At 54.5% G+C, this 13,375-nt stretch overlaps 1 protein-coding gene across 1 annotated transcript in view; it reads left to right on the top strand.

The window, feature by feature from the left end:
* The window catches only part of TRABD2B (TraB domain containing 2B), a 212,835-nt gene extending 210,728 nt beyond the window's left edge, over window positions 1-2,107 (top strand). The window contains exon 7 of the mRNA XM_072772225.1: window positions 1,871-2,107. Coding sequence (XP_072628326.1) covers window positions 1,871-2,057 — 187 coding nt within the window. The 3' untranslated portion in view covers window positions 2,058-2,107. The remainder of the gene's footprint in view (window positions 1-1,870) is intronic.
* The last annotated feature ends 11,268 nt before the right edge of the window (window positions 2,108-13,375 follow it).

Below are 13,375 nucleotides of genomic sequence, written 5' to 3' on the forward strand. Positions count from 1 at the left end.
GTCCCACCCCCGCGGCCAAAGCGAGTTCTGTAAACCACCAAATGGCCCTGTATCTCCTCTGCTTTGAAATTCCATCAGCGCGTCCCCACTATTCCCAGGGCAAAGGTCAAGGTCACACAAAGCTCTCTGCAGCCCGGCTCCTTCCCAGCAAGAAGGATCTCCAGCATGAGGTTCCCGGTTTTCCAGCTCCTCTTCTCATACCCAGCACTCCCATTACCGCCTGCCTCGATGCTTCCTTAGGCCTCCCACCCTTCACCCGCCGTCTCTGCACCTGCTGCTCCCAGCACTGACCGTCTTCCCGTCTCTCCCCTCCTTGCTTCCCGCTCTGTGGGGCCCCTACACCCCCGTGACCCAGCCCCCGTGACCCAGCCCCCATGGCATCTGCTCCATGAAGCCCAGGCTCCTAGGACTTGGGGGAGGGGGCAGGTCGCTGAGGGGTTGGGAGTAGGCGAGGCCTCCCTGGTTCTGAGGCCACAAAGCCTTCACCAGAGGCGATTTGTTGGCCATGGTTGACGGGTTCTTGGTGGCTCCCATCCAGACTGACGTGGGCTGCCCGTGGCGGGCCTGCCTCCAGACAAGCGTGCGCAGAGTGAGCACTAAGGATGCACACACAACGTTCTGAGCCTTTGCGAGCCTGACCGATGTCACCCTCAAGGCTCCTCTTCCCCATCTCTATTTTCCAGATGAAGCAACTGACATGCGCACAGGTTGACTTGACCACAACCATAGCTTGTAGATGCTAGAGCCAGGACGGAAAGCCAAGTAGCTACACTCCAGGATGACTCTCTTAACCTTTACTTGGCTATGCGGCCGTGCGTGGGCTGTGGCCTGTGAGGAGGGCAAGGAGGTGTCCCCATCCCATCCCCATGTCACAGGCCAGGTAGGCTAGGTCAGTACCCAGCCATGGCCCAGGGAAATGAGCCTCTTCCATGTCAAGGAGCCTGCCCAGACCTCTGTCCCACCCACTCGACACTGCATGGAGGTGCCTGTCCCCCGCCCCGCACCGCCACATTGGTCTTAGACGGCTGACTCCAATGGTCTGGGAAGTCCTGTTGTGGCCTGTGACCCCGGTGTTCTCTGCCCCTCACGCACCAGCTGTTTTCAAGAAAAAAGGCTCTTGTCATCTCCCTTTCTAGAAGCTCAGTGAGAGTGAGCCCTGGCCCTTCCTTGGGAGATGCAGTCCTCAGTTCAAGTGGTCCCTGGAGAGAAGCTACGGCCAGGAACAGGGTCTGAGACGTGATGGAATGGATGAGGGCAAGAGGGAACACTCAGGTGTTTGTACCTGGTACACTGGAGTGCCTGCAGCTCCTAACTGGGAGCCCTGCCCCCTCCTGCCCGGGCAGATCCGGTCCCTTGCTCTGAGCGGGCTCCCACTGTGGTGCTCTACCGAGAGACACTGGAGCCCTGCCTGATGGTCGGTCATTAGATTCCAGGGGATCCCAAATCTCTGTAGGGCTGCCCCGGACCGGAGGCTTCTCTGCACGGATACAAAGCTCAGAGCTGAAAAAAAAAAAAAAAAAAAAAAAAAAGCTCAGAGCTGAGCCCACAGGGACAGCCACAGGGGAGTGAGGAAGTTTCCAGCTCCCGGGAGTGGCCCGAGTGGCCTGTACACCCTGCCCCACCCCAACCCCCACCCCCAGCAGGTCACACTGCTGAGGAGGTAGTAGGTTCCCTGACAGGGGAGCTGTGTGACGGGGTAGCCCAGGGGACAAGAGATCCCCGCCACATGGTAGGGGCTGGCCAACTGGCCATCTATCGCCCTCTGTCTCTGTTGCTCTCTCATACCTCGGCGCCCCTCCTCCTTCTCCCTCTTTCTATGCTCCTTGATGCCCTCCTTCTCACCCCGAACCCTTACCGCCCAACCCCACAGAGCAGCATCAGACAGCGTGCTGGGCACATGCCCACCCCATCCTCCGCCGCAAGAGGACCACAGCCTTGAGCTCCAGCCGGCCCTGCCCTGGACCGTGGTGTGGCCTGGGCCAAGCTCTCCCCTCTGGACCTCAGGCTCCTTATTTGCACAAAAGGAGGAGCAAGCTGCATTCGCTGATTCCCTGTGAGGAAGAGCAGTGTCTTTGGAAGACGGCCTCCGTGGGGGCTTGGAGTAGCAGGGGCCACCACCCTCTCCCTCCTCCTGGGGGCCCGAGGGAAGATACTCCTGACCAATGGAGGCCTTTTGTCACTTTGTTCCTGAAAAGGAGGGCAAGAGAAGGAAGGACTCATGAGAAGGAAGGAAGGAAGGTGAGGAGCTGGGAAGATGGGGAGGCCCTAGGACAGGTGGGGTACTCCTCGGTGGGGAGAAACCCTGCAGACAGTGGGCGCTTGCCGGCTGCGGTGGGGACCTGCCCCCGATGGCCCTGCCTGGCCCCAGGCCTGGCCCCAGTGCTTAGGAAAGTCTGGGATGCGGGGTGTGAGGTGCGGGGTCAAGGGGCACGACGGGGCTGGTCTGCGTGGCCAGGTCAGCATGGTGGGAAGCAGACGTGGCAAGGTCAATGGCAGGGAGCTGGAGGCCAAGATGATGGTGTGCACCCTCGCCCACAGTCACACACACACGCACCATCACACACACACACACACACACACCATCTCACACACACACACACACACACACACACACACACACGAGGGAGTGAGGGGCCCCGGGGACTTCACGACTCCGGGAGGGCTTGGGCCTCTGCCCCATGGCTGGCTGGCCAGGCCCTCCGAACCTGCTGTGCCGGAGCAGGTCACTGAGGCACACGCGGCCGCAGACCTTCAGGGTATGGGAGCTCCGGGCTCACGAGCCGGCCGGGCCAGCCGGGCCCACACCAGCCCTCCAGGGCTGCCACGGCGGGAGGCCACCCTGACCCGCTGACCAGGGCCGGGCAAGCTGGGCCGCCAGTTACAGCACCATAAAAAGAGATTCTTTGCAGAAAATGGTCATAAAACCCTGTTAACCTGGCGGCTCTGGGCTGACCAAACAGCTCCCATGGTTTCTTTTATCCTCCTTTCCATTTCTTCCTCCCTGACCAGTCACAAGAAAAGGACAATGACATCTCCGACCTGGAGACACAAGCTGCCAGGCAAGCACCTGCTCGGCTCCCACCCCCCGTCCCCCCGCCCCCGAGACCCTGGAAGGGTGGAAGGGGCTGAGCGGGGTGGCCACGAGGGGTGGCGGGTGCAGGAGGAGCTGGAAAGACAGCAATATGCAGAAGGACGGAGCCAGGGGCCACGGGGAGACGGACAGACAGACGGTGCCAGAGACACACAGCAAGGAGAATGAGCAAGCGGTGAGAGAGAAGGTAGAGGCAGACGGTCAGGTGGGGTCCCCGAGATGGAAGACAGCAGGGTCTCCGAGGAGCCTGGCGCTGAGACAGAGGCTGGGGTGCGGGGTGGGGGGAGGATGTGCGGGCCTCTAGGGACAGGTCACCCCCCGCCCCCGCCACTCCCTGCACAGAAGTGGTGCAGGCTCTGCCAGGGTCACGGGCTGGGCACCAGGTACTGCTCTCTTCTTCCCTGAGTCTTTTTCCTCTTCTCTTTAGTGGGGTTAATAAAAATATTTCTGGCACAGCTGGTAATGGAGGTCTCATGAGATACGCAGTTAAAAACGCTTTGCATGGGCAGCCCGGGTGGCTCAGCGGTTTAGCACTGCCTTCGGCCCAGGGCGTGATCCTGGGGTCCCGGGATGGAGTCCCATGTCGGGCTCCCTGCATGGAGCCTGCTTCTCCCTCTGCCTGTGCCTCTCTCTCTCTCTCTCTCTCTCTCTCGTTATCTCTGTGTCTCTCATGAATAAATAAATAATAAAATCTAAAAAAAAAAAAAAAAAAAAAAAGCTTTGCAAACAAGTCCCAGCACCCAGGGAACTGTCATTGGCACCCTGGAGGTGGCAGCTGGGAGCCTGAAGATGCCTCAGCCTGGAGGGGAGCAGGCCAAGGTGGTGGGCTCTCCGGAGATGATTTTCAGGCGGCTGGCTGGGCCCAATACTCATTCTGAGTCTGAGTTCTCGGGAGAGGTGGGGGTGGAGGAGACGTGCCCTTTGTCACAGGGATCTGAACCCCGACTGACTTCAGGCCTAGAGCATGCAGGGAGGTTTCCAGCAGGAGGCTGGGCTCAGGTGTGACGGGCTGTCGCCTACCGGTTGAGACACCGGACTTGCCCTGCGGGTAGCGGGGAGCCCCAGACAGCTGACTACAAAGTGGGGTGAAGTAGCACAAAAGCTTGGTGCCCTGGGCCCAATTTCTTCTTCCCACCGACTCTCAGTTTCCCCTTCAGCACAGCCCTGATGGGAGGGGACAGCCCTGAACCCACAGAGTTACTGTGAAGACTCAGGGCATATCAGTCTAGAAAGGGACGTTATAAAATATTTTTAATTGGGGGATCTCTGGGTGGCTCAGTGGTTTAGCACCTGCGTTCGGCCCGGGGCATGATCCTGGGGTCCCAAGAGCGAGTCCCGCATCGGGCTCCCTACATGAGCCTGCTTCTCCCTCCACCTGTGTCTCTACCTCTCTCTCTCTCTCTCTCTCTCTCCCTGTGTGTCTCCCATGAATAAATAAAATCTTTAAAAAATAAAATAAAAATAAAAAAATATATATTTATAATAAAGTGAGACTTTGGACCTGGAAGGGTTAAGAGACCCTGCTCTACATGTATCTTTCAACCTTGAAAAAAGATACTACATGAGATCCCAGGATCTGTAGCTACAGTCCTTGTAGCTTATTTTCTCCTCCAGCCTTTAATGCCTGATTTTCCAAAAGAGAATAGCACCTTCCAAGGAATGGGGGTGCTGAGGGATGTATTATTGCCAAGAGCAACAGGCCTGGGCACAACATTCTCTTTGGCTCCTTACTGGTCACCTTTGGTTGTGCATGTCACTTAACCCTCGTCCCCTCTTTCCTCATCTGGGGAATGGGCACCAGGATAACTTACTTTATAGTCTGTAATGGTGACTGAGACCGTGGGCCAGAAGTGCTTCGTTTCTGCAAAGTCAACATCAACGCACATTATTACGGTTGTTGAGGAAAAGGGCTTGTGCCCTGAATTTCCCCAACCCCCCAGTCTTCTCCTGGGGCCTTCAAGTGGTATGAGTAGAAGATTATGGCTAATTCAAGCCCCAAAGTGGGTTCCAGGCCTGCTTTGCCACTGACTCCATCATAACACTAGGCCAATGACACCTCCTTTCTGAAGTTCCGTTTCCCCATTTGAAAAAAGCAGGACTTGGAGCAGATGATCTTTAAAGAATCTCCTAGCTTTTACAGGCTGGGATGTCGAAATCTTTCTCCACCCTCCAAGCTCTTAACTCAGCTTCGAGGCTTTGAAACACCCGCTCAAAAATGTCGGTTTGCGCCACATGCTAAAACTCAGAGCCTTGCGGCTTATAGTGCAGCAGCCTGACTGTCTTGTAAAAGGGCCATTGGCCTCTCCAGGGCAGCAGGAGCTCGAGCTCCATGTCGATCAAATCCAAAATGCACAGGAAGGAATTCCAGGTTGTGCTACAGCCCCCTGACCTCCCTCAGCCCCACGTCCTTAAGACCACCTCCTCGGGGTGCCTGGGTGGCTCAGTCAGTTAAGCATCTGCCTTTGGCTCAGGTCATGATCTCAGGGTCCTGGGATCGAGCCCCCTGTTGAGCTCCCTGCTCAATGGGGAGTCTGCTTCTCCCTTTTCCTTTGCCCCTCCCCCTCACTCATCCTCGCTCTCTCACTGTCCCTCTCTCTCAAATAAAAACATAAAATCTTTAAAAATAAAAAATAAAACACCTCCTAGCTAGTAGTCTTTGCCCTCCCACAGAAGCCTCAGCTGCCACTCCAAACACATTTGAGCAGCACCCATCTTTAAACAGAGATCCAAAGACACACCCAGGTATGTGGTCGGTGGTGGCCTGGAGAAAGGCCTCGAGGGGTGTTGAAATGGGGGCAGGGAGAGCAGCCATGGGAGCATGAGACGTGGATAGGGTGGGCAAGAAGGAGCCGGTAGGAAGGATTTTCCCAGAGAGATGGGTCCAGACCTCTGCTGGCTGTGTACATGGCAGGGAAGGAGGGCATGGGGAATGTGCTAGGGGATGGATCTGGCCCCAGTAAAGGCCATCAGCTAAGGGGCGGTCTTAGGGGACATGGGGCTGAGGGACGACAGGGGCCTGGAGCACTATTTGGAAGTCCCTGCTGTGGATTTTGGGTATGATCAACAACTGTCACTAAAAGTCTTTTATCCAAGAAGATGGAAAAAATCTTGTCTCTCTGGGATACGGAGGCTCGTGAGGAATGCAGCGGGGGTAGCTGGGCCAGGGAATTCAGGAGGCTTGGAGGGCTGAGCGACGCTCACAGCGGGCCTGGGCCCGTCAGCCGGAGCAGGAAGGAGCGGGAAGGAGGAACAAACACAGGCCGCCGGATCTGGAGCAGGCACGAAGCCCCCACTGAAGGAACCCCGAGTGTGCACTGTTGGCCTCCGCCTTCGGGGGGCCGCTGCTGGGCAAGGGGTTGCCAGCTCAGACCCACAAGAAGAGCCTCCAGGGAGCTCATCGCCCGCCACCTCTTCGAGCACCCCGCGTCCCAAGCTTCCCGGGGACGCAGGCCAACGAGAAGAGGTGCCCTGCCTGCTGTGGGTTATGCTCCACGAAGCCGCTCCCTCCTTCTAGAGACAGCTGCCCAGCCCCGCTCTGGCTCCAATATAGCACTTCCCTTTCAGCTTTTGAATTTCAAAGCAAACCTGACTGCAAACAGATGGATGGGGTCATAAAAATCCCCCAAGCAGGGAGCAAAGAGGCTCATGGTCGTAAAAGAGAGGCTCCTTTGGAAGAACGAGTCCCTGCACCCTTGCTGGGTGCCTGCCGCTCCAGGCACCCACATCCCCTTGGCCGCCAACACACCAAGCATGCTGTCTTCCCCCGCACCTGTCCAAATCGCACCTGGTTTTCAGGGCTCAGCACCCGCCCAGGTTCTCCCGGGCAACCTCTTACGACCTCTAACCTCTCCAGCCGCCAGCCCCCGGCCTGCTCTTGCCTTTGAGCTCCTAGGGGGGCAGCCCTTGTGTGCCTTCACCCGCTACACGCATCTTAGCCTCGCTGGCAATTTTACACACACATATATCTCTTATCTCTCTAAATGGATTTGAGGCATAAAATCAGAAAACAAATGACCCTTCATGACTCATCCAACGTTGGATCCGAGGTTGATGCTGAGTCAGTGCTAACCGGACACTTTTCATGAAAATGCAAGCTTACGTACTGGCAGGCAGACTGTGGATGGAGACGACCCTGCCTGTGACAGCTGCAACTTGGGAAGCGTCATTTGGTGGAGCGGGGGGGGGGGGGGGGGGGGGACCATTTCCGGGGTCACTCCGGGCCGGAAGTGACTTCACTCAAAGTGATGCCCCGTTAGGTCCAGAGTGAAGAAGAGCCGTTGACACAGGGGCACGAGCAAGAAGGCCAGGGAGGTGAAGTGAGGGACCAGACAAGCCTGGGTTGAGTCTGTTGTGTTCCTTGTGCATGGGAGTGACGATGACAACATCAGGGTCCTGCAGGGCCCTTGAGGTGTGACTAGGGTGCTGGGGCTCCAGGTGGGCTCCAGGTGGGCTCGGCACTCACCGAGAGAGCCCCGCGGGCCCCGCACCCGGGCAGGACCCAAGGACGGTTCCAAACTCCCCGGATGATCCCTCCTGTCCACGCGGCTCGCTCCAGGCCACCTGACGCAGGGGCAACAGTCCAGTCTCCACAGTGTCCCTGAGAGTAAAGACCATCGTCCCTGCGAGACAAACCAGGGAACGGGGTTTCCAAGAGGTCAGGTTATTTGGCCGTGGTCAGCTAGCCAATGCTGAACCCCAGAACCCGCACTGTGTTTGAGACCCAAGTTGCGCAGTGGAGGGGACAGAGCTGGAGTCTGACCCAGTGTTGCTCGGACTTTTCCTGGCGTCTCCAAGCCACAGGCCAGGTCCCAAGGATAAACACAGCGTGGCCCCGCTCGGAAGAAGGAAACCAGAGCAGCCCTGCAGGATGCACCAAGGGTGGGAAACACCCGCACACCAGTCACCCAGCACACAGGAGGGGTGAGGCCGGAGGAGCAGATCAACAGGGTGGGAGCTGCGGAGGCAGTGGATACACCAGCCAGGGAGGCCTTCGCCCGCAGCAGGGAAGGGCCCGGTGTCCCTGAAGACGCCCACACATACGTCCCCAACCCCAGGAACGGCCAGCATTTGGACATCTGCCTCCCGGAGGGCACTGCTCCCTCTTTTTCTTCATCTCACCATCCTGCCCGGCCTGGCAGCAGCCGTGGGCAGCCTCCCATGATGCAAGCGGGTGACTGGGCTTACTCTGAGCGGCGCTGCGGCCAAGATTGGAAGGAGGAGGGAGGCACACACTTTGAATTTGTGAGAACTTTAGACTGGTTTTGATCAGATGAGAGTTTTTAATACCAGAAAAGGAGACCCATCTAATGGGTGTTGGGAGCGCTATTGGATCCCCGCAGGATGTGATCCAGGGGCGGTGGGGGGCCACACAGCCAGCTGAAGGGAGTGGTTGGGGAAAAGAAATTAAAGTTGTTCTCTCTCTGAACCCCACAGAGCCCAAGCAGATCAAGCAGGTTATATTTGGAAACCAGGCCAGTGGAGTTGGCCGAGTGCGCAGCATCAGGCAGCACAAGGTGAACAAGAATCCAAACCAGACCATCGCGGAGTCGGCTCCCGGCCGCCCTGGTAACCGGCTCACATGTTCATTTGTCAAAGGGCATGGGGGCCCCATATCAGAAGCCACTCCCGTGGGCTTCAGAGCCAGTAGATCCAACTATGATTGTGTCAACGGGCCGTGTATCATCTTCATCTCAGGATAGGTTCAAACTTTCTCAAAATGAGAGTCCACGCTATAGATTTTTTTTGAACTCCTAGAGATTTGACTGTGTGGACACATCCAAACAGGGTTAGAGTCCAGGTTCTGGAGCCCCCCTGAGAGAACCAAGGCATCACCCAGAGGCACCACCTCGTGGTGAAGCATCGGCTCAAAGGACCCTTCGCCTGAGACCCTTGACAATGTCTCCTCTGGCCTGAAACGGGATCTGGACTCACAACCGTGGTGCTCAAGCTCCTGTCTCTCCTGCAAAAGGCCAGTATCAACCATCCAACCATTACGTCGGGGCCTCGTTTTCTGGGCGTTCCCACACGGGCGCTGGACGTGACCGTCTCCCGCGCTCGGCCTGCTGGGGCTCTGAGAAGTCAGTGCGGCCAGCCCTGTTCTATAGGCGTGGACCCTGAGGTTTGGAAAGATGAGGGAACTCTTCTGGGACCTCACAGCTGGGAAGTGGCGGCAAGAATAAGAATTAAGGCCCATAAGACTCTAAGTCTGAGCTTTTCCAACACCCTACGTCAGTCTGGTGCAGCCTCAGCCCCTGCCTTTTGGAGACTCCAGCTCGGTCATGCCCTCGTCTTACTCACTCCTGGCCCCTGGCCTGACCCCATCTTTCAGAGAACTGTCCCTGGATTTCCAGGCAGAAGCGTCCTGCCCCTGTGACCCCCATCACACTACGCCGCTTGCCCCTACGGCCCACGTCACTCTGACGTATGTAATCACATTCGTAGGTAGCCAGCTATTTTTTTAAATGGCTCCCTCTGCTCCAGACCTCTTCTCTGTCTCCGCTCACTCCCTTGGTGACCTCAGCCAGTGCCACGGCTCGAAATAATCTGTGATGGGTCCCAAAGCTACACACCAGCCTGTCCTCCGCCCTGACATCCAGCTAATACCGAAACCTCTGCTCTTGGATGTCAGAAAGCATCTCCACGTCTCAACATTCAAAGCAAAACTTGTGATTTCGGCCCCTAATCCCATTCCTCCCTCCACGTCCCACTCAGTGTACGGTGCCACGGTTCCCATGGTCCCTCAGAGCACACACTGCGGAGGTGACCATGATTGCTCTTCCCCTCATCCCCTATATGCTTTCCATCCTGTTACCATCAGAATATATGCAGAAAAAGACTCTCACCCCCACTACTACCCTGGGCTGTGCCTCCCTCATCTCTCTAGCCTCCCAACCAGCTTCCCTGTTGCTGCCGACCCTCGTCTACACTCCACAAGGTCATACGATCCTTTTCAATGTAAACGAGATCATGGCAGTCCCCAGCCCTGAATCCCCAAGCTCTCTCATCAGACTCTTCTGTGAAATCACAGTTGCTTACCCCAGCCAACCGGGCCTCCCGGCCTGGGCCCCGCACCACCCCCCACCCTCTTCTTGCTTGCTCCAAGCTAACCATACTGCTCCTTGAAGACTGGTAACACCTTTAAGTGTTAGGACTTAGTGCTTGCTGTTCTTCTGGCCCAGAATGTTCTTCCCCCATATCTTTGTTGACTTCCCCTCGCCCCCTTCACCTCTCAGCTTACATGCCACCTTCCCAGAGAAGCCCCCCTGGTCATCTGTATGAAGTATTTCCCTACGGCTCTCTACCCACCATCCTGGAGTACTCATTTTCCTCATACCACTGCCTACCGCCTGTCATTCTAGTTCAGGTTTCCGTATGTGCTTGATGGGCCCACTGACTGGCTCCTCGAGACCCAGAACTAGAGCCCCCACAGCTCACACCTTCTCTGTGCACTCCCTACCCCGTCTCCACTGGTTGACTCAGAGCTCGTGCTCAAAAAATATTTGTGGAGTGAATGTTGAAAAGTTCTGTTTGTGGTGAAATTAGAGTTACATATTTTAACGAGAGGCATATAATTACAGGCAAATTGGAGGTCTCACTCCAGACCTCAACTCAGGGACTGATCCATTGGCCGGATCTCAGATGCATGCTCCCGTCTGTTCCTGGTGGACCCCAGGGACCCACATACTCCTTGGGATAGGACTAGAGTCTGAGGCAAACAACTTTCTCTCTGGCCCCTTGTGAGGGCCCATCCGTTAACAATAGGGTTTCCTTTCTTTTTTTCACTTTTAGTGAATAGTTTATTCATGCTTTAAATTGGATACACAGTGTACATAATAATATACAAAACTGCTCCAAGACACAGCAGTTATTAAATTTTAAATAAGGTACCTGTGGTGACACAAGCAAAGTGAATTTGATCAGTTACATCAGGCACATCTTATGTGCTTTTGGATGCATAAGCTAGCCCCTGATAAACTCACTCGTAAGGTTTTTTTAAGATTTTATTTATTGATTGATGACAGACACACACAGAGAGGCAGAGACACAGGCAGAGGGAGAAGCAGGCTCCCTGCGGGGAGCCCGACGTGGGACTCGATCCCGGGACCACAGGCTCATGACCTGAACCAAAAGCAGATGATCAATCACTGAGCCATCCGGGCGTCCCTAACTCACTAGTAAGTTTTAACAAAAGCAGCTTTTAGATCAAAATCTAGCACATATTTACAAGCAGTAGTAGTAAGTTCCTACATGGTGTTTGCTGAGCTTACAGAAGTCCCAAATCTCTGTCCACTTAGGTGATCTGACTTTCTTTACAAAAGTTTCGCTCAAGGCATCAAGACAGCGTTCTTGGGGTGGGATGTAGGACTCAGGGTCTGCATACTTACACAAGACTCTTCTGAATCACTGGTTAGCCACTGACTCTTTGGGAATCAAGTCTCAGGTTCTGTGCTGAGTATACAGACTATAAGAAGATTTACCATGTTTTTTTTTGTGGAGGGGAAGAGTAAGGACGGCATCTAGAAGGTTTCTGTCAATCAATATTTCTAATTTTCCACATTGAGTACACATTTTTAACATCCATTAGGTGAATGCTAAACCTCAACATTTATCAATGAAATCCCATTTTTTTTTGAAATTCATAACATTAATTAGGAAACTTACATTTCCTGATATTTAGAAAGCAGATGTTTCTATCTTAGCCAACCTCTGGCACGGTGCCAGTCCTGGGGTGTGTGTTCTTTTTTTTTTTTTTATTCAATTAATTAACATATAATGTATTATTGGTTTCAGAGGTAGAGGTCAGTGATTCATCAGTCTTGTATAACACCCGGTGCTCGTGATATCTCCGATCTGCCTACCTTGCAGAAAGTGGTCACTTTTCTATTTGTAGGGTTACAGCTACTCTTTTCTTAGATCTCAGGTTGAGTGTGCAGGTGTTTAGAGTGATTTAATAGCTATCTAGCTGAATTCCTGAGACCAGATGAAACTAAGGTCTCCTACTCCTCCACCATTTTGGACTCCCTCTTTTCTTTTCTTTTCTTTTTTTTTTTTTTAAGATTTATTTATTTATTTGAGGGGGAGCAGAGGGAGGGCAGAGGGAGAGAGAAAAAGAGAATCTGGAACAGGCTCCATGCTGAGGGGATAAGGGACTGAGTCCCACATGGGGCTTAGTCTCAGAACCCGAGATCATGACCTGAACCAAAACCAAGAGCCAGATGTCCAACTGACTGAGCCACCCTGGCGCCCCCATAGGAGGGCTTCTTAACCAGGGACTACCACCCCACCTTTGCACTATTAAGGGCACAGCTCTGGGTTATAGTGACAGGAGCCACCACAGAAACAGTAATAGCAGCCATGAAAACTGACATCGATGGAGTTCACCTCTAGGCTCAGCTCTGTGCTCAGTATTGGTGATTTCCACATGGGAAGACTGAGGGCCAGAGAGGGAAACTTCGTGCAAATCAGTGACAGCGTCAGAGAACCACACCTTGGTAAGGGGAATGAGAGAAGGCCAAAGTTGGCAGAGGGGGACCTCCATTTATTTGTGCCGGGCTCTGGGTTTTGTGCTCCACTTGGAAGGCCTCTAATCTCCCCATAATCCTAAATAGGATGTGTTACTATCCTGTGTTACAGATGGGAAAATTAAATCCCAGAGGGAGGGTAGAGGAAGCCCATGGGCTCCTCTCAGGAGTGACGGAACTCACTTCCTCAGAAGGCCCAGGAGAGATTCAAGGTAAGAAGAGAAGGAAGAGACAGGGCCACCGGGAGTTAGGGCAGAGAGGGGGTGACAGGCAGGAAAGGAGGACTGGCCCTGGGTCAGTCATTTAGCCTGAGTCTGACTGGGGGAAGGGGAAGCTTATGACCTCAGCCTCCTCATCTTAATTATCAAGAGCCCCGGACAGACCCCACATGTATGGTATGTCCTACATGGTCTGAGGATACAAAGAAGGAAGGCTGCAAACTCAGGGAAGGCTCCCAGCAGAGAGAACCCCTCAGGGCTTCCAGAGCACCCAAGAGGGGCCCCACTTAGCCTGGGCAAACAGAGTAGAATTAAGAAAGGCTTCCTGAAGAAGTACTATATGAGTAAAATCATGAAGAAGAGCATTTCATAAAAAAAAAAAAAAAAAAAAAGATATTTATTTATTTGACAGAAAGAGAGCACAAGCAGGGGGAGTGGCAGAGAAAGGGAGTCACAGGCTCCCCCTGAGCAGATAGCTTGACGTGGGGCTCCATCCCAGGACCCTGGGATCATGACCTGAGCTGAAGGCAGATGTTTAACTGACT

Source organism: Canis lupus, chromosome 13, assembly GCF_048164855.1.
Source record: "Canis lupus baileyi chromosome 13, mCanLup2.hap1, whole genome shotgun sequence".
In the NCBI taxonomy this organism is placed as follows: Eukaryota; Metazoa; Chordata; class Mammalia; order Carnivora; family Canidae; genus Canis; species Canis lupus.